The following is a 27,342-nucleotide window of genomic DNA, read 5'->3' on the forward strand; positions in this document are numbered from 1 at the left end:
GCAGAGGATCAGAATTTCCCTGCTCCGGGGCTGGCAGCTGCCCTGTGCCCGTCCCTGGCCAAGCAGCACGGTCCCTGCAGCCTCCAGGCTTCGGTGTGATGGCAGGCACCAGCGGCGCTGCTGGAGTCACTCTGCTTATTATCATATTTAATTGCCCTCCTGGTAACCCCAGGAAATGAGCAGAAGATTGTGATAGCAGCAGTTTCTGATGATGTAAACATGAGCTCCATCTCTCCCCGCCGCCTTGCCAAGCCGGTCCCAAGGAGAGCGGTGATTTATGGATGCCCCCAGCCCCGCTCCCCCAGCTCCTGGCTGCCTGGGCTGCGAGTTTAATCTAGGACTGTGAATTCAACATAAATCACTTGATTAAAAGCTCTACTTAATTTAGGAGGGGAGGGGGCGAGAGCGCAGCTGATCGATTTAATTTACACATGGAAATAGCAACAAGCAGATGCTTTTAAAAGGGCCGGGGAGACAGGGAGCACCGTGAGCCTGCAGCCGCTGCGCCTTAACCATTTCATGGCTACGGAGAGGGGCTGGCGGCCCCTCGCCCTTGTGGGGGGAGAGTCAGGACCCAGCCACGCTGCCGGCCCCAGGGTGCAGGGGACACCCCCACCACGTCCCCCCCAGGGCTCCCGGCGATGCCCGTAACCGCTCGGTGCTCCTCGGGAGCCGCAACGCCTTTCCCAGGGCCGGCGCGGTTTCTGCGGGCAGCAGGTCAAATCTAAATGCAAACAGCCTGGAGCTGGCACCGGATCCATCCTCGGAGGAGGAGGAGAAGACGGCAAAAGTGCAGGGATCGACTCGGGGCTGACGTCAGGGCGGAGGGAGGGCTGCCCGCGGCCGCCCAGCTGCAGAGATCCCCAGCACCTTCGGACAGGGGGGCCCAAAGACACAAACCTCTCCCCCCGGCCTCCAAAGAGCCGCCCAGCTGCCAGCCCTGGGGCTCAGCCTCCTCTTCCTCGCGGGGTCCCAGCACCCCGGGGTGCAGCTCCCGATGGGTGGCAGGGAGGGGGTTAAGGGTCCCTCGGTCATCTCCAGCGCTCGAGGCTCGAGCCCAGCTGGCCTCGCACACGGAGCTTTTGGCGAGGACGGCAGCACGCACGCGGCTGCCAGAACATCTGGCTGCGCCCCCGGCCGAGCCCCCTGCTCTGGGAGGGGGCTCCCTGCCTGGGGACGGAGCGGCCGGGGGGGGAACGGCCGGGGGGGGTCCAGCCTGCGGGAGGGAAACACGTGGGGGTGACGCCGCCACCGTCACGGGCACCGCGCGCTGGTGGCGGAGAGGAGGCGAAGGTCGCTGAACGGGGTGGTATTCGTACAGGGAATTCTGGAGTCAGGATAAACAGAGTTCCCACAAGAACAGCCTGCATTCTTCGTTAGCCTTTAAACTCTTCCTTCCCAAACGCGCAGCCCGGAGGAGCCGAGGGCCCGCGGCGTCTCCCAGCACCTGGGGCCAGGACCCGGCCGCACGCGGGACTGGCAAAACTCGTCTCCGCCACGGCTTGGTTAAAGTCTTTAATAATTACAAGAATTCCAGATTCATTACAGAAGAGTTTACAACAAATAATATTTCTCCATACAAAGGCAAAATAAACTTTTCAAGTAACAGCGCCCTGGCTCTGCAGTCCCGACGCCAGTGCCGGGGAGGGATGGGGACGCGCGTCCCCGCACCAAGGCACCGCGGCGCCCTCCCCGCCGAGCAGCTCCGCGGGCTGGGCACCGGCACCGCCGGGCAGGGCAGGGCCCGGGGAGCGGTGCCCGGCACGAGGACGCTCCCCGCGGCGCCGCTAAGGCACAGGCGGGCATGGCCCGGGAGCGGGGCCCGTGCTGTGCCAGCGCCCCGGTGTCTGGTGGTAGCTCCCGGTGACAGCCGGGGGCACCGGGCAGCACCCGCACAGCGCCGGGGGGCTGCACCCGGCCCAGCACCGCCGGAGACCCCGGGAGCCAGGGGGAGGAAAGGCCATTTACACCATGACAACGTGCTCCCAAAAGGCATCGACACATAATTATTATTGTTTAATACAACCCCATATAAAACTGAAGCAGCAGCAGCAATTCTTATTGAGGGACCTAAACTGAAATAGGTTTAGAACATAATTTAAAAAAATAAAAACAGCAAAAGTAGCAAAATATATGATTTTTTTTTTATAGCAACTGATATCTACCAGCCACTAGTACCTTACTACCAAACTGGTATATCTCTGGTAACAACCCTTTTAAAAAGACATGTAAATATATATTCATATTTATACATATTTTTAGCTATGTACACAGGACTTTTGTTTTCAGCACTGGCTGTTGGCTGCCTCTGCCACTGGTGCTGAGCAGATGCACGCGTGGCGTCTCCCTTCCAAGGTCCCAAGGGTTTGGTCAGCGAAGCGAGTTGGTACTGGCACCGGTGAGCTGGCGGGCCAGCCTTACAGCGCCGCACACCGCGAGGTCTGTGCCGCGGGGACTCCTGCGCCAGGTCGGGATCACACGCGACGCACGCCCGGCTCCCCATTTCCCCCAGGACATCACGTCCCAGGAGGGGCGGCTGCTCCCCAGCAGGGCGCTGGCCCCGGAGGAGGATTTAGGCTTAACCAAGTGGAGAGATTCAAGCGCAGACCTCATGGAAGAGTTTAAAGGAAACAAAACAACCGACACCCGAAACACCAAGCGAAACCTTTGGGCTGCAGAGTTCACAACGGAGGCGGCAGGAGAAGCTGGCACGAGACGTGGGTGGTTCTGGTGCCGGGATGCTGCGGCCGTGTCTCTGAGGCCCTCATGCAGCTCGGCACGGCCGGGCTGCGCGGCGGCACCCCCCCCGGCACCGCGGCACGCGCGGGCGTCCGGTCCCTCGCTGGCCGTGCCAGCCTCAGTGTCGCTTCAGTCCGCCGTTGGTGTGCTGGGGGGGGTACTTGGGAAGGCACGGCTCGTCCGGCAGAGGGTCGTGAGAAAACACAGAGTCCTCCCCCGAGGAGCAGGTGGAACTGCGGGTGTCCGGGAAGCCGGGCGAGTACTGGTCCAGCGGCACCGAGAGGTCCAGGTACTCCTGCAAGGGACGGGGCTCAGGCGGGGACGGCGCAGCCCCGGGGGGGCTCCTGGATGGGGTGGGCACACGGGGGCTCCCCTACCTGGTTGGAGGTCATGGCCACGATCCTGTCCAGGTCCTCCACCAGCTGCTTGAAGGTGGGGCGCTGCGAGGGGACGGCGTGCCAGCAGTCTCGCATCATCATGTACCTGGGGGCGAAGGGGCGAGAGCTGAGCCGGGTCCCGCGGGCGCACGGGGAGCTCTGCACCGTGGGCTGGCACCAACAGCCAGCGGAGGTGGGATTTCGGGGAGTTTGTGCTATTTTGTGCTCATCTCCTGTGTGGGAGGAAGGGAATGCCCCCGCCGTGGGGGGAAGGACACGGGGGCTGTTTTGGTAAGACCTAACCAAAACTGAGCTAGTCCCTGCTCTGGGGTCATTCTGGGATTCACTCCTGCTGAGGAATAACAAAGGAAGATGTCGATTATTGCAAACAGATTGAGCTGATGTTTTTGCAGGGCCGGGAACTGCTAGAAAAGTAACTCTGAACATCTGCCTTCCCCAGCGTGCACCTGCCTGCGCTCCGGGACGGGAGCACGAGGTTTGCCTGACGTTTGCACGGGCGGCCCCGAGGTGCATCGAGGGGAGCGGCACTGGCGGGGCGCAGCGCACGGCCACCCTCTGGTCCCCAGCCCGGCGCGGCACTCACAGCTCGTTGGTGCAATTGCTGGGCTTGTCCATCCTGTGGCCTTCCTTCAGCAGCTTGAAGAGCTCCTCCACCGGCACGCCGGGGTACGGCGAGCCACCCAGCGTGAAGATCTCCCAGAGCAGCACGCCGAAGGACCACCTGCCGGGCGAGCACGTGGGGGCACCGTGAGCCCGCTGCACCGAGCGGGGGCCCCACCGGAGAGCTTTGGGTGCGTGCACTGAAATTGGTTTGTTTGCTGCCGGGCCGTGCCCAGGGTACTCACACATCGCTCTGATGAGTGTATATTCGGTCGAACAGGGCCTCTGGGGCCATCCACTTCACTGGCAGGCGACCCTGGGACAGAAGAAAAACCCCATCAGCTCAGTGCCCCAAGGCAGCCCGTGGATCCGGAGGGGATAACTGGGAACCTGCTGGGACGGGCTGGGGCACCCCTGCGCACGGAGCCTGCCGCTCTCTGAGCGCTGCCTCCCCCTGCCTCCGCAAAGCCCCTCGCCCGCGGCACTCACATTTGTCGTCTTCTTGTAGTAATCTATGTGGTGGATGTCACGGGCCAGCCCGAAGTCAGCGATCTTCATCACGTTGTCCTCGGTCACCAGGACGTTCCTGGCCGCCAGGTCCCTGTGGATGCACTGGGCAGCGCGCGGGGCCGTGAGCTGGTCCCGAAACCCCAGCGGCCCCCCCACGGCGACGCGGGCTCGGAGAAGGGGGCGCACGGCCCCTTCCCACAGCCCGGCCACCGGGGTCCCCATCCCGTCCCCACCGCGGGGCGTGTGGGGCCCTCACCTTCTTGGAGGCCAGGTACTCCATGCCCCGCGCCACCTGGTAGGCGCAGGACACCAGGTCCTTGAAGGAGAGCTGCTCCTCGGGGACGCGGGCGGGGTTGTAGCAGTACTCCATGCCGGGGGGGCGCCGCGCCTGCAGGTACTCGCGCAGGTTGCCCTTGCTCGCGTACTCCACGATGACGTAGAGGGGGCCTGCGGGCAGCGGGGCTGAGCGGTGCTGAGCGGGACCCCAGCCCCTGCTCTGCCCCCGGGGACTGTCCTCGCCCCCGCGGCAGCCGGGACGCCCCCTCCCCGCCCACGCGCTCACCGTCCTGCGTGCAGGCCCCCAGCAGGTTGATGATGTTCTTGTGCTTGCCGATCATCTTCATCATCTCCATCTCGGAGATGAGGTCGGACAAATCCTTCTCCGTGGCGTCGGCTGCAGCAGCAGAGGCGCCGGTCGGGGCGGGGGCCAGGCTGGGTCCCCCCGTGCCGTGCACGCCTGGCCCCAGGCACCGTGCGGGCCCCCCCGCTCCCACCACCACTTACACTTGAGCATCTTCACGGCCACTTTGGTGACGCGGTTTGGCTTGTCCTTGTCGAGGCCGATGGCCTCCGCCAGCACCACCTGCCCGAAGCACCCTTCTCCCAGGGGCTTGCCCAGGATCAGCCTGCCGGGAGGACAGACAGACAGCCTGACGCCAGGGGAAGGAGAGCGGGACGGCGCCCGGCACCCACCGGCGATCCCACCGCCCGGCCCTGCTCCCACCCCGCGGCACCCTCACCTGTCCCGGGGCAGCTCCCACCGCGGGTCCTCGGGGAGCTCGTACTCGGAGACGCCGGCCAGCATGGGGGTGCCGCTGGAGGAGAGCCGCGAGGGCCGCACCAGCATCACGCCTGAGTTCATGGAGGAGCTGGAGTCGGCCGACACCTGCAACGGGGCCGTGGGTTACCTTCTCGCAGTGCCTGGGGCCGCGGCCGGCTGCCCCCGCCGGGGGGAAGGCGCTGACCGGGGCCCCCTTCGCCCCCCAGCCCTGCCCAGATCCCGAACGCTGTCTGTGGGCACGGGGCCCCTGCAGCGCTGCTTCCCGGTCGGAGCACGACTAAATTATTTTTAATTAATTTCCTGCTTGCTGATACCACAAAATACACAGCCTGGGGGTCCTCCTGTCTCCTCGGTGGGTAAAACAGGCTCTTCTGCTCAAACATTAGATTGCCTTAAATCCTTCCAGCCCTCCTCACCACCCACAGGGACGGTCCCCACCCTGCACCGTGCCATGGGTGGGCATAGGGCTGCACAGGGTCTGCACGCAGCGTGGTGGGGGGTGGCCCTGGTCCCCCCCCCCCCCCCTATCCCAGGGCAAGGGCGAGTCTCCGGGGGGAGCAGTAGGTGCAAACAAACCCCCTCTCTACTTTCTGTTACCTGTCTGCGCAGCGGGATGCTCTTGGCCAGCTTGTGCACGGCCAGCTGGCTGTTGAAGTCCGTCTTCTTGGTGGTGCTCTTCATCTTGTAGATGATGACGGTCACCACCATGCAGGAGATGAGGAAGGCGCCCGTGCAGTAGATGATGATCTCCAGGTAGAGGGGGGACGTCATCATGGCCGGCGTGTCCTCAATAGCTGGGTCGGCATGGGGAGGGCATTAGCAGGAGCCCGCCCCGCGGTGCTGGGGAGACCCCGGCCCCTCTCCTCGCTCGGGGTCAGCCCGGCCTGGGGTGCAGCAGGGACCAGGGAGGCTGTGGGGAAGCTGCACGGGGACCCCTGGGCCGCATCCGCAGGCTGGCACCTGGGGCAGGGGGAGGCAGGACGGGGCCCCAGGCTGGGTCAACTGAGAGAGGTGTGAAGTGGGGGGACGGTGCCTGTCCCCACTCCGCATGGGATGGGATCGTGCTGGTGGCACCGCATGGCCGAGCTTGCCCATGGGTTTGTGCTGGGGATGCTCCCCTGCACCGCCCCGTGGGGTCCCCGCGCCGCTGCTGAGCTGTGCCCACGTTCGGAGCCGGACGTCCCCCGGGGCCTGCGCTTACGGCGGGGTGGAGGGGGCCATGCAGCAGTGCCAGCTCTGCGGGGGTCCGGGTGTTACTGATAACAGATAACACCGGGGCAGCCCAAGCAGAGCAGCCAGAAGCGCCTCCAGCGGCAGCAGCCTGCTGGGCCCCCGGGCTGCTGGGGAGGGGTCCCAGCCCCACCTTGGTGGCTCCAGTAGCACAGGAGGCGGCAGTCCGGGGCAGCCACAAACCACATATTGGCAGCGGGGGAGCTGCTGTTGCCCCCCCACAGCACCCCCGACCTGACCCCCAGAGAACAGAGCCTCAGAGAGAGGTGGAAGAGTGGAAACCTCCTGTCCCTGCAGCCACCACCTCCGAGCATGCCCGGCTGGCCGAGCGGCGGCTGATAACGGGGAAAGTTTTTGGCTGGAAAGCGAGGACCAGGCGGCGCCCCAAAAACTTTCCCTGGCTGCTGTTATAAGCCTTGGGGCCGGGCAGCATCGATGGCCAGGAGCAGCATCAATGCGCCCGGAGCGCAGCAAAGCGACACAGCCCCGGCGCGCTCCCACACCGCGGGGCAAGGCCAGCTCCTCGCACACGGAGCCGGGCAGCACCCCCGGCGCCCCCCCAGCCCCCCGCTGCCGGCGTGTGCCCGGGATGCTGGCCTGGCCCCGGGTCCAACCCGGGTTAAAAGCAGCCGGGTATGCATTGCCGGGCAGGGGTGGGCCGCGTGTCCCTTCCCCTACCCACCAGGGAAGCGCCCTGCCCCGGACCGCAATGCATACGACACGTGGAAACGAGGGAGGAAAGGGACAGGAAAAGGAGTATATACCTTCGAGAACTGTCAACCATGCAGAGTGATGGGAGATCCCAATAGAATTACCCGCCAAACATGTATACTCCCCAGCATCCTCAAAAGAGACATTCCTTAAGTGAAGGACTTCCATTTCTTTGTCTGTCGTGTTAACGCCAGCCGTCTAGAAGGAAAAATGGAAGCAAAAAACGGAGAAGCAAACGACATGAGATCTTCTGGGAAGCGGGCCAGAGAGGAGGGAGCACAGTCTCATTTGCCAGACCCCCGGGAGCAGACAGAGACCACTGCAGACCTGTTAAAGAGACCCTCAGGATGACCACTCATCCAGCGGCCCTAAGGAGATGCCGGTTAAAAACCCTTCACCAAACTGAGTGTCCTGCCCATCTGAACATGCTGGCAATGGGCTACATGGAAAAATAGACCTCAGGGAGAGCCGGCCGGCTGAGTGTCAGGACGTGGGGGGCACGAGGACGGAGACAGGAGGGAGGGCAGGGACAGCAGCACAGACCCGGCACGGCTCCAGTGGCTGCGCAGTGGGGTGGGAAGCACATGGTGGTGGTGGGGGGGGGGGGAAGAACACAGCACAAAACCTAGCCGGCCTCGCTGGGTATTTTTCCATGGCTTTTTGCACCAGAAATACAGCAGAAACAAGAGAGCCCAGAGTTTTGTTCTCCACCGCTGGGGACGGACTGTCCAAGGAAGCATCCCACTGGGCGTCCTTCCGATTACCTTTTGCCAGAGGTCTGGTGACAGTGAGCCACGCAGACTGGTTGGCCTCGCCAATATAATTGGAAACCTTACAAACATACTCCCCGCTCTCCGCCTCTGTCACATTATACAGGGTCAGCACCTCCGCATCAGAGCTATTAATTCCCGAGTGCTGGAACAGACCAACAACAGAGGAGTCACATTGACGGCGTCAAAACTCGCGGCGCCCGGAGCACCGGCGCCCGCTCCGCCGGCACGGCGAGCCGGGGGCTGCCCCCAGCCGGCACCACTGCGGGCGGCAGGGCTGGGGGGCACGGCGAGCCGGGCAGGGGGGGCAGCAGGCGAGGGACCGCAGTGCTGCTCCCTGCTGCATCGCCTCCAGGGGCACGGGCAGGGACAGCCACGCGCCCTGGGGTCCGGGGCGAGGATGGGGACAGGCGAGCACCCCGGGGTGCTGAGCGGCTGGTGCACGGAGGGCGCTGCTCCTGCCTGGATGGAGCAGGGCGCAGCCATCTGCCTCCGTGCTGGCTCCCAGGGCCCCCCCAGCCCCACGGCGTGCACCTTTGGGGCACCACAAGGATTAACGCACCCCCTGCACGCTGCCCTCCCTGCTCCCTGCCCACCTCCCACCCCCGGGGCGCCGCACACAGGGCTGGGGGTGGCTCTGCGGCTCCGGCGGCCTCGGTGCCACCTGGTGGGGTCCCCGGCTCTGTGGGACCCCGGCTGTGCCCGGCGGGGACCCTGCAGGGAGCTGGGCTGGGGCAGCCCTGCGTGCGGCTTTACCTTCAGGATCTGCACGTAGGGCAAGTTGTCGGGGCCGATCTTGCTGCCGTTCACCTCGATGTGCTTCAGCCACTGGATGTGGGGCTGGGGGTCGCTGTAGACCTTGCAGACAAACTCCACGTTGCTGCCCAGGGCCACCGTCTTGTTGGCAGGGAGCCCTGCCTGCAGGATGGGCCGGTGCGGGGAGCGCTCTGCAAGGGACGGGGCCGCCTTACCACGGGGCACCCCGCAGCCCCCCGCACGGGGACCCCCGCTCAGGGGGGGGCTGTGACTCCCCTGTCCCCAGGGGTCTCCTCCCGCAGCCCCAGGGCGCAGGGACAGGTGACATCCCGGTAGGTGACACCCCGGTGCGGGGACTTGGCTACCTATTGGGGGGTCAGAGGTCAAACAAACCAAACGAGGGCCCCGGCCGTTAACAAAGCGGCTGCCACTGTGGTGAGTCAGCATTAACAAACCCCTTTGTTCACCTCGCTGACTGTTCCCTTCAGTTTGCTCAGTGTAATCAAATTAAATCACATTTTTAATGGTTCATTTACTGGCATTTAGAGCAGCTCCACATGTGGAACTGCTCAGACCAGCCTTCCCAGCTGGGAATTATGGCTAATAAGGCGATTAGAAAAAATTTCTGTCTGGTCTATGAAATTATTTCCACCACAATTAAAAGCCCCCAGAATGGTTCGGGGTGACCCTTCCGCCTCGCCTGTTCTGCACCAGGGGGCATCCAGCGCGTCCCCTCCCCGTGTCCCCGTCCCGTGCTGGGGACAGGCGGCTGGCCGGGCGCAGCACCCATCCGGCTCGGGGAAGATGAGCAAGGGGTGGGCGTGGGGCTGGGGCCGGGGCTGGTTTGGGAGCGGCACCTGGACCAGCACAGCCCGTCAGCAGCAGCCGGGCCTGCACTGCCCCCCCAGCGCCATCCTCACCCACGACATCCAGCTGGTAGGTGTGGTTGATGCTCCCGTATTTGTTCTCCACGATGCACGTGTAGTTGCCCTTATCGGACGGCACCACCGAGTCCATGATGATGCTCCAGGTTGCGTAGCGGACCTGGGGGCAGGGGGGCCACGTTAGGTGCGAGGCGCCGGGCGTGCGTGTCAGAGCCGGCTCAGCCCCCCGGCCCCCGCCTCGCCGGCACGACATAAATCTGGGTTTGAGGTCACCTTTCCCCTCTCCTACAGAGGGGCCGTAATTGCTCCCAGCTGTCCCAGGACAGCCTCGCCACGGAGCCGAGCAGCAGACGCTGTGAGCTGAGCGCGCCGGGCTCGCCGGGCGCAGGGACGCCCGCCCCGAGGGAACAGAGCGGCATTGTTCTGCCCCGCGAGGGGACACCGCGCCGGGTCAGCGGGCAGGGCGCAGCGCATCCCGGGGCGTCCTGGGTGCTGCTGACCGAGCGTTTTTCCTCCCGGCCCGTCCGGGCGCTCAGCTGGGTCCCCGGGTGGCTCAGCCGGGCTGCGAGCGCTCCCAGGTCCCCCCTGGCCGTGCGGCGCAGGGATCAGCCTCCTGCACCCATCCCCTGCCGCTCCTGGGCTCCGGCTGCTTCTGCTGCACACCGGGCTGCCACATTCCTCCCTCGCAGCTGGGAGCTGGTGATGCCCACAGCCCAGCACTTCGGCCCCAGCAGCCATCCCGGGCACCGTGCCGTCACCCTCCAGCCGAGCTGCTTCGCACAGACGGGGACGCACTGCCCCAGGGTGCAGCGCTGAGCCCCGCATCCCAAACGCTGAGCCCCTGCATCCCCCCACTTCTCCCATTTCCCCTCCCCAGCCCGATGGGAAGCTGCCTTCACGGGCTACGCCTGGCACCCCGAGCTGCAGCCCAGCTCCAAAACCAAACAGAGCAACCAGAGGCTTCCAGAGCAGCAGCCCCCGTGGAATATTGAAGGGATGAAGAGAGGGGATGGTGCCCCCCGGCAGGGCAGCTGCGGGGTGCCGGGGCTGGAGGTGGCCCTGGATGCTGGAGGAGCATCCCAGGGCGGATACTCCACGGGGGGATTAGCGAGGCTGGCCAAGGCTGGCTGGTTTCATCCTTCCCCCTCCCCCAAAGGTTGAGGCTGGTGCAAACATGACCCAGAAGCAGGTCACCGCCGTGGGTCTATTTTGCAACAGGAATGTCAGGGGGCCCATCTGCCCCTCTGGAGGCCCGGGGCTGCGCGAACAGGCGGCTCGGTGCCTCTTAAGCTGCAGAGCCCATTCATTTTCCCCCTCCTCCCCGCGCCGCCCCAGAGCGAGCCCCCAGCCCGGCCCCTCGAGGTGCTCACGGAGCCCGGACCCATCAGGATGGAGCCCGCGCAGCCGCACGAGCACCCACATGTGGGTGCAGCCCCAGCCCGCACCCGTACCTTGTATCCCCCAATGCGGTGGTCGGGCTTGAACTCCTTGCCGTTCTTCAGCCAGCGCAGCGTTGGGTTGGGCGTCCCGCCCGATGGGCACTTGAATTTCACCGTTTTGGCGGCGGGGACCGCGTGGAGCTTCTTCTCCATCTTCTCGGGATAGGTCCAGTAGGGAGCTACGGCCTCTGGGGAGCCAGAGCGGTGGGCTCAGTGCGGTGGGCGCAGGGCACCGGGGAAACGGCTGGGGTTTGGGCACTGGGAGGGCCAGCGTTCGCTCGTGGTTCAATGCTGGGGATGCCCGGGGCAGGATGGGGGCGAGGTGCGAGGCGCACGCCCAGCCCGGCCACAGCAGCAGCCTCCCCATCACAACCCAGTGCTGCTGTGCCCCGGGGCAGCCGGGGCTGCTCCCCCATCGAGCCCTCGCTGACAGCAGGTGTCGTGGGCTGGAGCAGGGCCCTGCCCACCCTCTCCTGCCCACCCTCTCCTCGGTCCCTGCGTGACGCCCACGTGTATGCCCGGCTTCCCCTCACTCCCACCCCAACAGCCATGACAGAGAGCAGGAAGGGCAAAGGAGCATTGGGGCAAACCCATCCGGCAAACGTACGGTTCGGCTTGGTGTTATCCGCCTCCTTCTCCTCTGAGGAGGAATCGTCTTCGTCGTCGTCATCCTCTGCAGAGGGGAGCGCGTCTGCAAGAGAAGAGACGCCCAGCTGAGTGCCCGCCCGCGGACCTGCCCTTCCTCCTGCACGGGACCCGACACCTGGGCAGCACCGAGGCACGGCGGGGAGGTGCGAGGCTCCTGGGTGGATGCTGTGCACCCGCTGGCACAGCCAGCAGGGCCCCGGCTAGCAGTGCCTGCTGTCCAAGCGCAATTTGCCCCCAGAGGCTGATTTTGGGCTCCGGATGACAGCGCCCCATGCTGCGCCTCCAGGCACCGCGCCTTGCCCGTGCCTGGCGACACCAATCCATCCAGGGGGCAGCTGAGCCCCCAAGGCTCAGCCGACACCTCCCGACCCGCAGCATTCACCTCCACCATCATGCCTCAACAACACCAAAGCGAACCTCGGCCTGAGCCCAGCGCGTGCTCGTTGTGGCGGTCGGATGTGCAGCCCTGCCAGCCCATGCAGACAAACACACGTGTTCCCACGCATGCACCCCGTGGGCTCGCAGGGGCAGCGAGGGCGTCGGACACCATCCGTGCTCCCCACTGGGAGCCTCAGCCTCCCCCTGCCCCGCGGGGCCGGCAGGAACACCCGGCGGTGCCTGCCCTTCCGCAGAGGTCTCTGTGCACCACGGCCCTTGCCAGCCTGTGCCCCGCATGGACCCAGCGGGCGCGACAACCCCGGCTGCCCTCCAGGCACGGCAGAGAGCCCTCGCACCAAGCCGGCGGCTCCCCCAGGCACCCCGCAGCGCAGGTCCCAGCTCCGCAGCCAGGCTCTGTGGCCGTGCCACGCGTGGGGAGCACGGTGCTGCCACGGGCAGTGCGGGGCCGGGACCCTCGGCCAGCGCCCGGAGCCGCTGCGCTGCCGCAGAACAAACCTTGCGCGTGGCGGCGAGCATGCAAACGCGTGCGCACAGGCACTCCGCTCCTCGCTCCGCCTGGGCTGCCCCTTCCCTGCGCCGCTACGAACCTGAGACGTTCACGGAGAAGTAGGTGGTCTCGCTCCCCGAGGGGCTGTTGGTCATGCAGGCATAGAGCCCCGAGTCCTCGGGCACAGCGTCCCTGACCTCTACCTCCTCCCCGGTAATGCGCGTCCGGTTGTTCTCGGCCAGCTGGACGCCGTCTCGCACCCAGTTGATGCTCTGGACGTCATCCCGCAGCCGGCAGCGCAGCTGGAGGAGGTCCCCGGGGTGGGCCGAGTAGGACTCCACTTCGATTTTCGCTTTGGGCAGAACTGGAGGAGTTAGGGGAGAGAGAGAGAGAAGGGAAAAAAAGAAGGAGAAAAGAACTAGAGACAAAAGGACACCAAGCTGCTGAGGGGCTGTGTTAATCAGGCAACATGCGCTGCTGGGACGTGTCGGTGGCCCCGCGGCCGGCTGTCCCCGAGCGCGGCCACGCAGCCCGCGGGGCACAGGGGAAGCAGAGGCAGAGGCTGAAAGCGGCCGAAGCAGCACCAAGCGCCTGGCCCCACGGCACGGCGAGGCAGCAGCCGGGGAGCTGAAAACCACCAAGTGCCCTTGGTCTCTGCCTGGCCCGGTCCCTCGCAGAGGGAGTGTGCTGTGGCAGGGATTTAAAATGAGGGAGAAACGGGCAACCTGAGACGAACCCTGCTGAGCTCTGCAGTGGCTCTGCCCCGCTGCTGCTCACGGGCCCCGGGGTGCCCCCTGCCCAGGAGCGGTCTCAGCCAGCGAAGCGGGCCCCGGGGTCCCCATGCTGCAGGGAGCCCCGCTCCGGTCAGAGCGCCTCGGGGAAGGGCAGAAGGCCGGGTCAATTAGGGGGGGCAGCAGGCGAGGTGCGAGGCTCGGCGAGAGCAGCAGCGCTGGGAAAGCTCAGCCCAGGGGGGCTCTGGCCAAGCAGGGCCGGCAGGGCGCTCCTCGCTTGCAGCCATCCTGAGATGTTCATGCGAGCAGCACAAAGACCCTGTCCGTCCATCCTGGTGCTACGCGGGCTGCTCTCTCCTGGTCCCTGGTGTCGCTGACGGGGCCGTATCCCCCAGTGCTGCCCTCGCCCGGCAGTGCCGGTGCACAAAGCTGTTGGTCCCCAGGTCCTGGGCTCGGCGCAGATGTCCGGGTTTCAAACAATCTCTTCCAATTTCATGGCCCAAGGACGGGCTCAGCCAGGTGCAGCTCTGGCTTCCCTTCCAGTGCCAGCACCACAGGTTTTCTTGCAGATCTCCGTCACCATCTCCGCAGGCGCTGAGGGTCCCCATGAGGGTGCAGGGCGGGTGCAGCCGCGTTCCTACAGCATCTTCCTGGTCCTCGCTGCTCTCTGGGCAGTGGCCGGCCAGCTTCAGGCTGGCTGACAGCAACAGCCATCCCCTTCCGCTCACTCCAGCTCAGCACAGAGCCTTTTCACAAGGCAGCCCCAAAGCAAATCCTCGGGAACATTTTCTGCATATGCCAAGGTTCAGAACGGCTTCCAGAGGTCCCTTCCAACTGTGACCGTTCATTGATCCTGGGATTCCCTCGCAAGAGCCCTCGGGACTGCCTGGCTGCCAGCACCCCGGCAGAAGCACGTGCCAAACCTTCCTGGGCAAGCCCAGCAGGTGCCCATCGCCTGGACTGGGAGGCTCCGCTCCCCGCTGCTGCTGGAAACGAGAGCTCGGGCTTCCAGCGACTCGTTCACCGACCGAGCCATGCTCTGCGCTCTGCCTTCTGGCCACTTCTGTCCTCGCACATCTGAGAGGCTTCAGGGGAAAACCATCTAGGAACAGCTTGAGAGCTTCTCTCTTTTGCTTAACGCCTAAATGAAAACAGCTTGCTGGGGAAGAGTTCAGCACTTTCCTCGACTGCGAGAGGACCAAAAGCCAGGCTCCCGATCTAGCAGCGAGGTTACACAGCGCTGCGGCGTGGAAGATGGAGGCTGGCGGAGTCCTGTAGCTGCTGGGGGACGAGCCTTGCTTTCGCAATCGTTTTCCCTGTGTTTTCCTCCCTCAGCCACACAGAACGGGCACTCCTAGCAGCTCTGATTTGTGTTTCAAAGGATTAGTCACAGGCAGCACCCAACACACACAATGCAGCAGCTCTGTCCAGTCTGTCGGAGCAGCACGGCACAACACCGCATCCTCCTGCCCGTCCTGCCCGCCTCTCAAACACAGCAAGGTCAGCCAGCAAAAAACAGCCACGAAAACCCAAAACAAAACCGGGAGCAGCAGCCAGAGCTGTCTGTCCCTTGTTTCATGCCCTCCAGCACCTGCTTTGGGCTCGGGTCTGAATTCCTGCAGCCCCCAAACACCTCCCAGCCAGACCCACAGAGGCTCAGGGGGAGAAAAGCTCTTTGGAGGCGGGGAGAGCTTCAAGACCCCCACCTGCTGCTGGGGCTCGGGGGGCAGAGCCCAGGCTCACAGGAGTGCTGCCCACACCGGTGTGCCTTTCAGTTGGTGCCCCCAGCCCGGCCCTGCGAGCCCGGGGCTGCTTTGCATCAGCAGCGTGACCGGAGAGGCGCAGGGGCGTGATGGACAGGGCGCTCCCCTGACGGAGAGGGGAGGCAGAGGGCAAGGCAGGATCCTGCCCTTCGGTAACCCAAAGCACATCTCTGGCACTCGGGGATAAGGCGGAAAACGCGGCATGGTGGGAACGGCCTGAAAACGAATTCACAGGCTAATGAGCATGTCCAGGTTAGCTCCCCCCCGGGCGGCAGCGGGACAATGCGGCTGCCGGGGCGGCCCTGGCAGGCGGACAGCGCCGCAGCCCGCTGGGACGGCCCGGCTGGCACCACCACAACCGATGTGTGCCGTGCCCACGCGGCCCCTGCGAAAACACGGGCACGCTCAGGGCAGCGCGGTGCCCCCGGCAGCACAGTGCCCGCGGCGGGGACGGGCTTGCCCCCACGTATGGTAATTAGGGTGAGCCCGTTTGATCGCTGGACTCCATCAGCCTCAAACGTCTCTTTCATACGCTCTGCTTTCCTGTAACTTAAACCAAGCCAGCAGGTGCAGCTCCTCCGGAGAGCAGCCGGCTGCTCCGAGCAGGGTGCTAGCAAGCCCGAAGCAAGCCCCGCTAGCGAAAGCTTAATCGGCCGGACAAACCGTTGGCTCTGCTCGGGCCTGGCCCGTCCCGTTACTGCTTGGCAAGGAAGCCGAGCGGAGGAGGCAGAGCACGGCGCTGCTCGCCCAGCCCTCACGGGGTGCATGGGGGGTGCTGCTCCTGCTGGGGGCTCCGTGCCTGCCCCCGGCTGCAGCAGGGGGGGCTCCGGCTCCTTCCATCCTCCTTGTCTGCCAGCTGCTCTGCACGGCGAGGAGAAACACCCACCGAAAACATAAATAAGGCGTAAGAGAACAAATGCGGCCTCCCTGCAAAGGTTCCCTGCTGCTCCCTGCGGCCCCAGGCCCCTGGGTGCCCGTGTACCTGCCATCCCAGCACTGCTTTGCCCCTCTTCCAGCCTGAGCCTTCCCAAAGCGCCCAGCCCCATGTGGCCGTGGCCCTCTTGCAGGCAGCACTGCAGGAAAGAGGAGGAATTTGGGTCCCCAGGGACACCAGGGAACCCCCAGAACAACTCCAGGAGTGGGCATTCTCCGCAGGGCTGAGGCTGGGACCTTCAGCTGAGAGATTCTGGTTGTGTTTTTTTTGTTTTTTTTTTTTTGCCATGGGTTTTAAGGCAAAGCCGCCAGCTCCAGCATCACTGCACAGGCCTGGAGAAGCCAGCACAACGCACATTAAATCTGGCACATTTGAACTATCCGCCATGCCCTTTTCAACCTGAATTCTTCAGCCTGGGGAGGAATCCTGAGCTTCCCGGTGCAGAGGGGGCTGGTGGAGCCCCATCCCGTCCCGTCCCACAGGGGAAGGGAGTGCCCACAGCCCGTGGGGGGCCCCCGTGTCCCACGCAAGGAGGGGCGATCCCGGCCCCGGAGGAGCGCGCCTTCACCTTGAAACGAGCCCGAGAAGTGGATGCGCGATGTAACGGCAGAGCCGCCTGCAGCCGTTTTATTGCCTTATTCCAGCTTTGAAATGGAACCGAGCACAGAGTTCAGCGCGGCGAGCGCGAGCCAGATGGAGAGTGTCAGCGGGTTCCTAGAACTGTCACCGCTCCCCCAGGCATGGCCCCTGCCGGGGACGGGGACGGCCGGGGCAGCAGGCCGGGGCCGCCGGGGTGGCGCAGATTAACCTTTCCCCCTGCTCCCAGCGCAGCCCGGCCGCCCGCCCGCTCTCCTTCCCCCCCCGCAGGATTTTGCATGCAAATGGCCCCGCGCCAGAGCCGGGCCGTCAGAATGCAGAAGTTCTGCATTCAGCCCTGACAAAACAGCGCGAACCGCTGTGTTTGCCAGAGCGAGCGCAATAAAGCGGCCAACAAAGCGGCGCAGGAACAATCCGGGCTGAATGGCCGCGAGCAGCAGGTCCGGCTGCCGGTTGCCCTGGAAACCCCACCAGGGCTCACTGAAGGTATTTCCTGAAGAAAAAGCACACACATGCCCCACAGCTCTGCTAATCCCAACAGGAAGCGCTTACCGGGACGTGGGGATTGGCTTCTTTCTTATTTAAAAAGTGCCTCTCCCCGCTCGCCCCCGCAGCTGCCCCTGGGCGCGCACTGAGGTGGTCAAGCGGCCCCCGTGGCATCCCCTGGGCTGGGGGACCCGTCACCCCTGCCCAGGGGGTCCCACCACCGCTGCGCGGTGAGCAGGGAGATGCCGCAGGGCACACGTAGAAACACGACCCGTTTCTTCCCTCGGCCCTTGCCCCATGCCCTCTCCCACCCGGCTCTCCAGCAGCAGAGGCAAATCGCCGCGCAGCCCCGGGCACACTGCTCGGCCGAGCCAGCAGTGAGATGCAGCAGCATGAGGTGCAGCAGCGTGAGGTGCAGCAGCGTGAGGTGCAGCAGCGTGAGGTGCAGCAGTGTGAGATGCAGCAGCATGAGGTGCAGCAGCGTGAGGTGCAGCAGCGTGAGGTGCAGCAGCGTGAGATGCAGCAGCGTGAGGTGCAGCAGAGTGAGGTGCAGCAGTGTGAGATGCAGCAGCGTGAGGTGCAGCAGCGTGAGGTGCAGCAGTGTGAGATGCAGCAGCGTGAGATGCAGCAGCGTGAGGTGCAGCAGCGTGAGATGCAGCAGTGTGAGATGCAGCAGCGTGAGGTGCAGCAGCGTGAGGTGCAGCAGTGTGAGGTGCAGTAGCGTGACATGAAGCAGTGTTTCAGTACCAGGCACACCAGCAGCTTGCGAGGCCACCGGGGTGAATGCTCACCTGTCCCCCGGGACACCCCGGGAGCCAAGGAGCCTGCGGGGTGGCAGCTCGGGGCAGCCGAGGGTCCCGCACATCCCCGGGGACCCACACACGTGCCCGTGGCTTTTTGCAGTAAGCAAGGGGTTTGCCGGGGCCCCTGCTCGCTGCCCAGAGGGAGCTGACGCCGTGGGGACCCCGCTCCTCTCGCCCGGAGCTTCAGGAGGGGACGCTGCAGCACCTCGCGCACCCTGGGCACGGCGCGATCCCACGGGGGCAGCGCCCAGCCCCACGCACACAGGGCAAGGCACAGGGCAGCTCCGCAGCCTGCGCTCCGGCCGAGCGCTGCTGCCGCTGCCTTTCCCAAAGACTCATATTTCTTTTTTTTTTTTTTTTTTTCCCTCCTCAATTAAGGGCTGGAGTGACAGCATCCGAGTGGAAAGGCGGGAGGCGGGGAACAATGCCTGCTCGACAGGCTGGGAGGGGAAGGGAGCAGCGTGATGCCCCAGCGGACACGGCGGTGCCCCGGGGACAAAGTGGCTGCAGCAATGGGGGGCCAGGGCAGACGGACTCCCCCAGCCAGTGTGCTCACTGGTGCAGGTGGGGGCTGCTGGCCACCCCCCCGAGCTCCACAATCGATCCTGGGCTGCCACCATCAGCAGAAGTGCAGGAGGTTTCCGAGCCTTCACAGCTCTGCCCCTTTGGGTCCAGAGCAAGCCCCCCGGGACAAGGCGGGCACAACAAAGCCCTGTGACCTGGGAGCAGGGCCCCCGCAGGCTGGGGGATAAGCCTGCGGCCAGCTGGGCCAGCGTCTGCGCCGGAAAATGGGGCAGAGCCCAGCACCGCATCCCCAGGGGACCGGGGAAGGGGCTCGGAGCCGCTGGAGAGCTGCAGCCCCCGGCTCTGCCCCTGCCCATGGGGCTCCCCTGCACCACACCTTGCCCCCGATCGCCCTTCCCCAGGGGGGGACACGTCCCCCCAAAGGCATCTGCTGCAGCGGGGCAGCCTCCAGGAATCGGAGCACCCCAAAACGTGCCGCTCCCCAAATGGGGCCCAGCAGCACCCGGCTCCCCACGGAAACTTGCTCGGGCGCTTCATGCCGCTGGCATCCCCTGCATGCAGGGATGAGGCAGACCCGGAGCAGTGGAAAAGCCCCGACAGCGGAGAGGACAATAGCAGACAAGGAGAGAGGGGAAAAAAAATCCCCTCTGCAATTTTCTGCAGGTTTCTGTTTAACCTGAAGACAAAGACTGGCTTTGTGAGGGAGGGAGATGGAGGTTGCTCATGGAAATTTCTTGGCTTTTTCCCTTAACTTTCTTTTTTTTTTTTTTCCACCTCCAAATTTAGGTAACTATAAAATGCAGTAAGTGCCCATTAATATTTTATTTGCTGCAGATTTTTCAATCACAGGAGCAAGTCCCTGACAAAGGCAGGGTTTCCAAGCCCCCTCCCCAGGCCACGAGGAGGAGGCGGGCCGGCGGTTTGAAATCCTCCTTTGCAGCTAAGGCAGGGGCCGCTCGCCCTGCGCGAGCGAGCGTGGGGGATTACTTGCTCCCCGGGAAGGGAGCTTAGCCGCCTCAAAACCAGGAGTAAACTGAAACCCCATAAACATCTAGAACAAAGTCCGGAAAAGCTGCTGCCTCCACCACGGAGGGGACGGGAGCGTGGCCGCAGCCGCCCGCCAGGCGATGCTCATGCGGGCGATGTGGGGAAGGACGGTGTACCAGCCCCGGGGTGGGATGCAGGTGCCCCACACACAGCCCCCACGGGACCCCAAACCCCTCAGGGCCGGATCCGGAGCCTGCCCTCGCAGGTGAAGCTCCGGGTGCTGCCGCGGGTCCTGGCCCGGGCCCAGTCTTTTTCCTCCCAGCCCGGTGCGGAGGCGCGCGTCATGCCGGGAACATTTCGTTCCCAGCAGCCGGCTCCGGAGCCAAAGGGCCGGACTCTGCCCCAGCCGGGCTCCTGCTGTGGCACTAATTGGGCCGCCCTGGTGGGAGCCGTGTCGGGGAGCTCTTCCAGAGTTATTGTTAGCCCTGCCATGGGGCTGGCGAGGGCCCAGCTCCCTCCTCTCCTCCACCACCAGCACCAGCGGCCTGATGCTGCTCCCTCCAGGGCTCCCCAGGGCTCCCCAAACCCAGCTCGGCTCACACCAGCCTTCAGCCCGAGCACCTGGGCAGCTTTCCCCGGGTGGCAGCAGGGTGAGCAGAGCACAGCACCTCCACGAGCCCAGGGAGCTGCTGTGCACCCACACAGCACCGAGCCCGGGTGCGCCATCGCCGCTCTCCCAGGGCCATCGTTCCCCCAGGCGCTGCCAGGAAACCTCTTCCAGGAGAAGCAACCTCCCGAGAAAAACATGTTTACTGCTGTCAACTGCGTTATTTACAGAAACAGGCAGTGAACGTGCCAGTGGAAAAATCTCAGGGAAGGTCGCTTGTGAGCGATGCTCTGCCCAGGCACCGCTCCGGGGTGGCAGCAACCTGTAGCTCCCCGGGGACGCGCACAGCTCCAGATATCGCAGCGGCCGCATCCGTCACGGGGTCCTGCTGCCCCCTGACCCTGGACACTGCGTGCCCCCAGTGCAGTCAGCTCAGGGACCCCAGCTGAAGCAGGGTTTGCTCTCTGGTGTGCCTGCTGCCATGGGGTACAAGCTCCTGTCTCAAGTCCTGAGCCGCCAAGGGCCCCCAGGCATGGGGAGCGCCACTGTTCCCTGGGCAGCCCCACATCCGTCCACATTTTGGGGTTTTGGTGGGAGGAGGAGGGAAGAAGGAGCGAGCCTTAAAAAGAAAAGTAGTACCCCACAGCCCAGACATTCTCGGGTAATTAAAACCAAAAGGCAGCCAGTCAGAAGTCCCGGGCGGCGGTGGCTGGTCTGTTTATTCTCTGCCTCACCAAGGGAAGGCCGTGCTTTGAAATGCTATAGCGTCCTCCCTGCGCGGGGCCGGCCCTCTCTGGGGCCTGGTGACCCACGGAGCCCCATCCACCACCAATTCTCAAGGTGCCACCAGGGTCCGGAGCTTCATGGGGCCATAGAAGCGAGTTCCTGCGGCCCTTGGCCACAACCCCGGTGCTTTTGGAGAAGGCAGCCCGAACTCCCAGCCTCTGCCAGGTCTTTAGGGGCTGTATCCTCCTCCAAACCGTTGTTTGGTTTCGCCACCATTTCACTCCTGGTTTACAACACCCACAGGCGACGCTGGAAGCGTGCACACGCTTTTCATGCCCGTGCAACTTGCTCTTTGCAGACGACGCTCGCCACGTCCCTCCTGGCACCAGCCCGTGGCCCCAGGGCACCCGGCAGCCGCACGTGGCAGCGGTTGTGCCCTCGCACACGCTGCGGCTCCGCAGGCAACAGCCCCGCGCTGGACCTCAGCCCAGCCTCTGCCTCTTTTGCGAGGCGGGAGAGATAGCGGTATCTTATCACCCCAAGAGGAACACAAAGAACGAGCCGGCGCGGCGGCTGTGCTCGCCTTACCTTGGTCGGGCAGGGTGGGGGCCGGCCTGGCAGCAGACAGCGCGGCTGTGACCAGCACAGCCCAAAGGATGAGGCACCTCCAGGTAAACATCCCACTGCTGCGGCTACTGCTCGGCGACTGGGCTCCGCAGCTCCCACTCCATGGGGGCCCCGGGTGGGTCGGCCGGCGGGGGCAGTGGGGGGGTCTCCGCCGGGCTGTCGGCCGCTGCCAAGCTGCGGAGGAGGAAAGCAGAGTCAGAACAGGGCGCACAGCAGCCCCACGCCCTGCAGCCCCTTCCCCTTCATGCCCCTTTGGCAGCAGAGGGGAGCCCCCACCAACAGCCCCGCGGCGCAGGCATGGTGGTGCCCCATGGACACCGCGCTGGGACGTGCTTGCCACGGCAAGTGACACACTTCGTGTCCCCAGCCCAGCGGGAGAGACCTTCAGAGCCACCCCGACCCACATGGACCTCCCGCAGCCTCCAGCAACCCAGCGCTCAGATCGGCAGGGTTAGGTTTTTCTGAAAAAAACAACCAAAAAAATGAACATGCTGATGTGCTGAGAGCAAAATTGCTGGCAAAGCAGAACCGAGTAAAGCAGAATTTCCCAGAATGGTGGGAGAAATTGTCAAATGCTGTTTAAAAGAGGGGAGGTTTCTGATCGACTCCCTTCCTTCTCCTTCACATAGTTGGCTCCAAAAAAGCAAGTCTAATACAGATCGAAATGCTGTAAAATTTTTGCAACAACAACAAAAAAATCTCCCTTTATTCTAGCCAGATCTTCAGGACTTGGCAGAAGCCTGTTAGTTTTCTTTAACTCTGCCCATATGCAAAATGGAGAAGTCTCAAGATCCAAAAGTCCTGTGGGACCAGAAAGGTGTTCCCGTTGGGCTCTGGAAGCCAGGCCACTTCCCTCCTGCACACACATGCCTGCAGGCATGACGTTTGCAAATGCCCGCCTGCCTCTCTTCCTTGTTTTCACTGCATCTTCTGCTACAAACATCCCAGGCAGCTCCCAGACCATGCCGAGCCCAGGACACAGCCCCGGGGACGCAGCAGGTGCCGGTGTGGTTAATCCAAGCCGGGTGCTCCCGAAGCCGTTTCGGGATGTTAGGGCTGCAGGGAGGCGAGGCAGATTGCGCACTGGTGCGCCCAAATGGCAGGGGTCTCGCTGCAGACCTCCTGCTGGGCAAGTCCCCCATGCCCAGACCAAAATACGGTGTTATCTGTGTCACCACGCACCCTCGGCACAGCAGATCCTGCCGCAACCCCCAGCCCCTCCATCTCCCACAGGATCTGTAGGGCACACAGAGCTCCCTCCGCTGAGGAACCTTTCCGGGTGGCTGCTGTGCTGGAGCCGAAGGGATGTGGCCTCCACCTGTGTCCCTCCTGCCCTCCGTCCTTCCCGCTGGCGGGGCCGAGCCTCCCTCAGCCACGTGGGAAGAAGCACGAGCAAACCCAGCTCGGGACGGGCGGCTGGAGCCAGAGCCCGGATGCCCTCGGCCGTCCCCAGCCAGCCGCTTGCTTCCCCAGGGAGCCGCGCGCGAAGCACCGCGCTCCATCCTCCACAACATCTGCGACATCGCAAAGCCTCCGACTGAGGTCCTGACACCAGCAGCCATTAATTGTTCCCCCGGGCTTTACCGCAGGGCTTGCGCACGAGCTCCCTGCCCCGTTAATTGCATAACCCCAGCCCGGCTGCGCTGGCCAGAGTGGTGGCGGCGGGTGCCCCGGGAGCACGCGCATGGGGACAGCACCGGGGGGCCCCGCATCTGGGCCACCGCTCCCCTTTCCCAAAGCATCGCCTCTCCCAGGGGGCAGGCAGGGCAGCTGCCCCTGCCGTCCCTGAAGGACCCACGTTTAACACTGGGTGCTGCCTGGGGGGCTCGCACAGAGCTCCAGCAGGTTTGGGGGCTCCAGCTGCCCCTTCCTCACCAGCGCTGGAGCGTTTGGGACCCCAAATATTGACACAAGGCCAGGCAGCGAAAAGCAGCACCCAGCAAACACCGGCATTATCTCCGAGCCCCAGCGCTCCCAGGCGCCAGGCAGCGCACTTCAGAGCAGTGATTGAATGTTAGCAATTTATCAGGGTTTGGAAGGGGGAGGTGGAAAAAAAAAGTCGTCGGTATTTCTGGAAATTATTTTCTGTCTCTAAGTGGTTTTGTTTATCGACAGCACATGCTCCCCGGAACATGCCCTAATGCGGAGCGTCTGCGTGGGCCCCCGGGCGGCTCCGTGCCGAGGGGCGGGCGGGGGGCGCGCTGCACCTCGGCGAGCGGCAGTTCCTGACAAGTGAGTCAGTGCTGGCTCGGCACGCAGCAAAGCCCTTCCTTCCCCAGATCCACCTCGGAGCGGGCCCGGCCGGCTGATTCAGGGGCTCGACAGCAGCCTCTTTCCACTGCTCACGGGTCTCTCAGCGGCGACGAGCTGCCCCACGGCGGGGAGAGTCACGGGGGGAAAGGGGAGGGAGCCGCGTGCCAGGACGCGGGGAGCGAGGGAGGGCTCTGCTCGGTGCTCAGCTCCCAGCACAGGCAGGCGGCAGCTACGGCCCAGCTGGAAAGCAGAGGTGCAGGACAGGGACCTGCCCTGCACGTGGGGACGAAGCGGGGGCTCCCCCAGCTTCCCCTCGGCTGCAGCCTGGGGACGCTGGTGTGCAGCGAGGAGCTGCTGCTGGTGGAAGGGGCAGCCGGGGGCCCTCTGCAAGGAGCTGGGGTAGCAGGAGAGGGCTCCTACCTGCGCAGACAAAGGCATGGCTCTGCTCTGCTCAGCTTTTATATAAATCCCAACAGGAAATCGCTTGCTCTGAAGGGCTGCAGCCCAGGGAGGGAGGGTCTCTGGCTCCTTCCAGGCACAAACCTCACAGAGCATCTTCCCTGCTCCCGCACGGCCCCAGCACGCTGCAATTTGCTGCTTGGGGTGGATTCAAACAACTAAAAATGGAAACAGCGAGAGGAACCAGCGCTAAGTGCCCCTTAGAGACCTGCCTGCCGAGGCTGCAATTATAGCTGGCCATTACACCCACGGAGCTATTTAGGAGCGCCGGCAGGAACACCCCCGTGCCCGCCTACCCTGCGCCCCAGCCCAGCCTTTGCACACCCGCGTGCCCCCGAGGAGCAGCGCCGTGCAACCTGTCGCTTGTGCTGTCCTCGGCGCGACCGGGGGCCGGACTTTTGCCCTCTGCTCTCCCACGCCGTGAGTCAGGGCTGAGCTGTCGGCACACACGCAGCACAAGCAGGGCCCTTCCCCTCCCCGTCAGCGGCTCCGATGAGCGTTTCTGAGCTGAGTGTGGCGGGGAAGCCCCTTCCCGGCGCGTGGCTCATCCCTGGGAACGCATCCAAGGTGCCAGAAGCAGGAGCGTGGCCGCTCGGCTGGGGCACCCTGGGCTGGGAGCAGGGGCTGGGGGCACCCAACCCTCCCCGAGCTCGCCCCCCAGGAGCAGGCTGCATGTGCCCGGCCGCGAAGAAGAGAGACTGATATTTTTCTCCGAGCCCCAACACAAGCAGCCCCTCCGAGCTCCCTTGGGACAGAAGGGCACGGCAAAGGCAAATCTCTCGGGGGACGCGGAGAACCTTCCCCTCGCCCAGCACTCCTTGCCCCGGCCTCAGGTCGGGAACCAAGTATTTGCTGAAATAAAAAGCAAACACAACTGCAAATGTAACTACAGGGAAAAACTGTAATGCTTAAAGCAGACGCATGCTTGGAAAAATAAATATCCAACTGTGCAGCACACATACAGCGTTAACCCTTCCCAGCCATACGTGTTACAGCCTGCTGCAAGCTACCAGGAGTGTCTCTAGCGCCGAGTTCACCGCACACTGTGTGTGGTGTGAGCAGGGGTCTGGCACATGGGGCAGGAAGGACAGGGAAAAGCCCAGCCTCACCCCCAGGTCTCTGTAAAACCAGTTCAGGTTTAGAAGCATCCCCAAATCCAGGGCCCCATACCTCAGGGCTCAGTTTTCAGATCTGCAGAGCATCCATCGGTACCCAAAAACCTCCCCAGGCTGGTCCCGCTGACTGCTCTGCCGAGGAGCGCTCCAGGATGAGGACACCAGGACGCAGCCGCAGCCTCTGGAAGAGGCAGAGGCCGGTTATCCAGCCCGAGAGGCGGCTGGAGCTTGGATGGGGCTTCCCTGCACTCAGCTCCTCCCAGGAAAGCCGCCGGGAGCGGAAGGACACGCACTTCTCCGGCAAACGTATCCCCTACTGTTCACATTTGCCTTCATCCCCAGAAGCAGGAGGTCCCCGACGGGGAGAAAGCCAAATTGTGGGACGAGCATCTGTGATCCAGCCTGGGCCTGGAGAGCACAGCACCAGGGTGAAATCCGCTGGGGCTGGAGGCAAAGCAGCTCCCAGTTCAGTTTACATTTTCAGGCAGATAAATAAACAGGGAGCTCCAGTTTGCCCCTGAAAGTGACCTGGGCTTCTGCCCAGCACAGCTGCAGCAGCCAGGTGCCTCGCACACAGCGAAGCCCCGTGCCCGGTGCTGCTCCTGCCCTCAGCCTGCCGGGGCAAGGACTGTGCTCATTTGTTTTAATCTCCTCTAAGCAACACAAGAAGGCAACAGTGCACGCCAGCCACCACAGAGATTAGGGGAGGAAGTGCTCCCGTGCGGGGAAAATGGCTGCTAGCCAGAGAGGTGCATGGGGTCCGCGCCCCTGCTCCTGCAGCACCCCCGGGGCTGCGCAGGGTCTCTGCTGCCCGCAGGGAGCTGGGTGGCACCCCGAGACCTCCGGCGAGCGCAAACCGCTGCCTCTGCCTGCTCACGGCTGGACACAAATCCCAATTCCACTCCGTCTGGGACCCCGACAAACCAGCAACCTCCGAATCCGTCTGTTTTATTAACGCAAGCAGTTTTATTAACGGGCGAGCCGCGCCGTGAAGGTTTAAACATTCACCGCAAGGCAGCCGCGGCGGCCAGCCGCAGCACGCGAGGCAGCGCGCAGTTACCCAACGACCCGGCGCAGGGGGGAAATCGCGAGGCGGCTTCAGCGCTTCTCGGTGGAACCTGAACGCGTTACGAACGGGCACGCAGCCCCCGGCCCCGCTCCCCACGCCCGTGGGCCAGCCGGCTGCCCTCGCCAGGCAGCGCCAGCCCCTTCCAGCGCCGGCTGCGCTCGGCAGGCTGCGGACACCCAGCAGGTAACGGCACCGCCACGCCGCGCTCCCCGAGCCTCCGCCACGCACCACCGGGAGCGATCCCCGGGCAGAGAGTTTGGGTGGAGGGCGAGGCGAGCCCCCCACCTCCGAGCCCCCCAGCTCCCCTCGAGCGGCTCCCCAGCACCGGAGGCGACACAAAGCCAAAGCGCGGACTTTGGAGCACCTCGGTGCGCAGCTTCTACCGAAACGCCCCGACACCTCGCGCCCCAGCCGAAACAAAACCCAGCTCCTCTCCCACCTCTCCCACCCCCTCCCGGGGGCCGCCGGGCTCCCGCTCGCGAACTTTTGGCGCACGGGGCCCGGGCAGCGCCGCCGAGCCCGGCACGGAGCCTGCGGGGCGCGGGGGGGTCCCGGCGCCCAGCTCCGGCCCCAGCAGCGGGCGCCGAGCGGCGGCGAAGCGGAGCCCCCCCCCGCGCACGGGCACCGCACCCGCAAGCAAGAGCTCGGCCAGCGCTCGCCGAGCCCCGGCCGCCGCCAGGCCGGGCCCGCGGTGCCCGCACGCCGCAGCCCCCCGGTGCCCCGAGCCGGGGTCCCCGTCGAGCCGCCCGGCGGCGGGCGAGGATCGCGGCGGAGGGGCCGCGGTCCAGATCGGGCCCCCCCGGGGAAAAAACGAGCTCCCGCCGCCCCGCTCCCCCTCCCGCCCCCGCCGCGGTGCCGGTGCCGGTGCCGGTGCGCGCCCCCGCTACTCACCGGAGCCCCTCGGGGCGGCGGCGGCGGCGCGGAGCCCGCCGCTCCCGGGAACAATGGAGGGGAGCCCCGGCCGGGGCGAGAGGCGCAGCCCCGCCGCCGCCGCGCTCACAGCGGCCGCCCCATGGCGGGGCCGGCCCC

At 64.8% G+C, this 27,342-nt stretch overlaps 1 protein-coding gene across 7 annotated transcripts; it reads right to left on the reverse strand.

The window, feature by feature from the left end:
- Nucleotides 1-1,502: 1,502 nt before the first annotated feature.
- On the reverse strand, nt 1,503-27,342 carry FGFR1 (fibroblast growth factor receptor 1). 7 transcript variants are annotated; one of them, XM_040538231.1, is made up of 18 exons: nt 27,205-27,342; nt 21,379-21,591; nt 12,732-12,995; nt 11,705-11,788; nt 11,110-11,285; nt 9,695-9,818; nt 8,775-8,965; nt 8,013-8,163; nt 5,905-6,101; nt 5,267-5,412; nt 5,031-5,152; nt 4,810-4,920; nt 4,504-4,694; nt 4,227-4,349; nt 3,983-4,053; nt 3,721-3,858; nt 3,117-3,222; nt 1,503-3,034 (listed from the first exon to the last, which is right to left on the reverse strand). In XM_040538231.1, the coding sequence occupies exons 2-18, from the start codon at nt 21,467-21,469 to the stop codon at nt 2,858-2,860; spliced, it is 2,463 nt and encodes an 820-aa protein (XP_040394165.1). In that variant the 5' UTR covers nt 21,470-21,591; nt 27,205-27,342; the 3' UTR covers nt 1,503-2,857. The 7 variants fall into 7 exon arrangements, with proteins under 7 accessions (XP_040394165.1, XP_040394162.1, XP_040394166.1 ...); XM_040538228.1 differs by having other exon boundaries at nt 5,899-6,101; XM_040538232.1 differs by lacking the exon at nt 8,013-8,163 and adding an exon at nt 7,302-7,446 and having other exon boundaries at nt 27,205-27,341.

Source organism: Cygnus olor, chromosome 27, assembly GCF_009769625.2.
Source record: "Cygnus olor isolate bCygOlo1 chromosome 27, bCygOlo1.pri.v2, whole genome shotgun sequence".
NCBI classification, from domain to species: domain Eukaryota; kingdom Metazoa; phylum Chordata; class Aves; order Anseriformes; family Anatidae; genus Cygnus; species Cygnus olor.

Bases quoted from the DNA above. Each gene is read 5' to 3' on its own strand.
- FGFR1 (XM_040538228.1), bottom strand. From the start codon at position 21,469: ATGTTTACCTGGAGGTGCCTCATCCTTTGGGCTGTGCTGGTCACAGCC. The intron at 11,789-12,731 runs GTTCGTAGCGGC...CTTCTCTTGCAG, and splicing joins CTTCTCCGTGAACGTCTCAG to ACGCGCTCCCCTCTGCAGAG. The intron at 6,102-8,012 runs GTAATCGGAAGG...ATGCCGACCCAG, and splicing joins CACCAGACCTCTGGCAAAAG to CTATTGAGGACACGCCGGCC.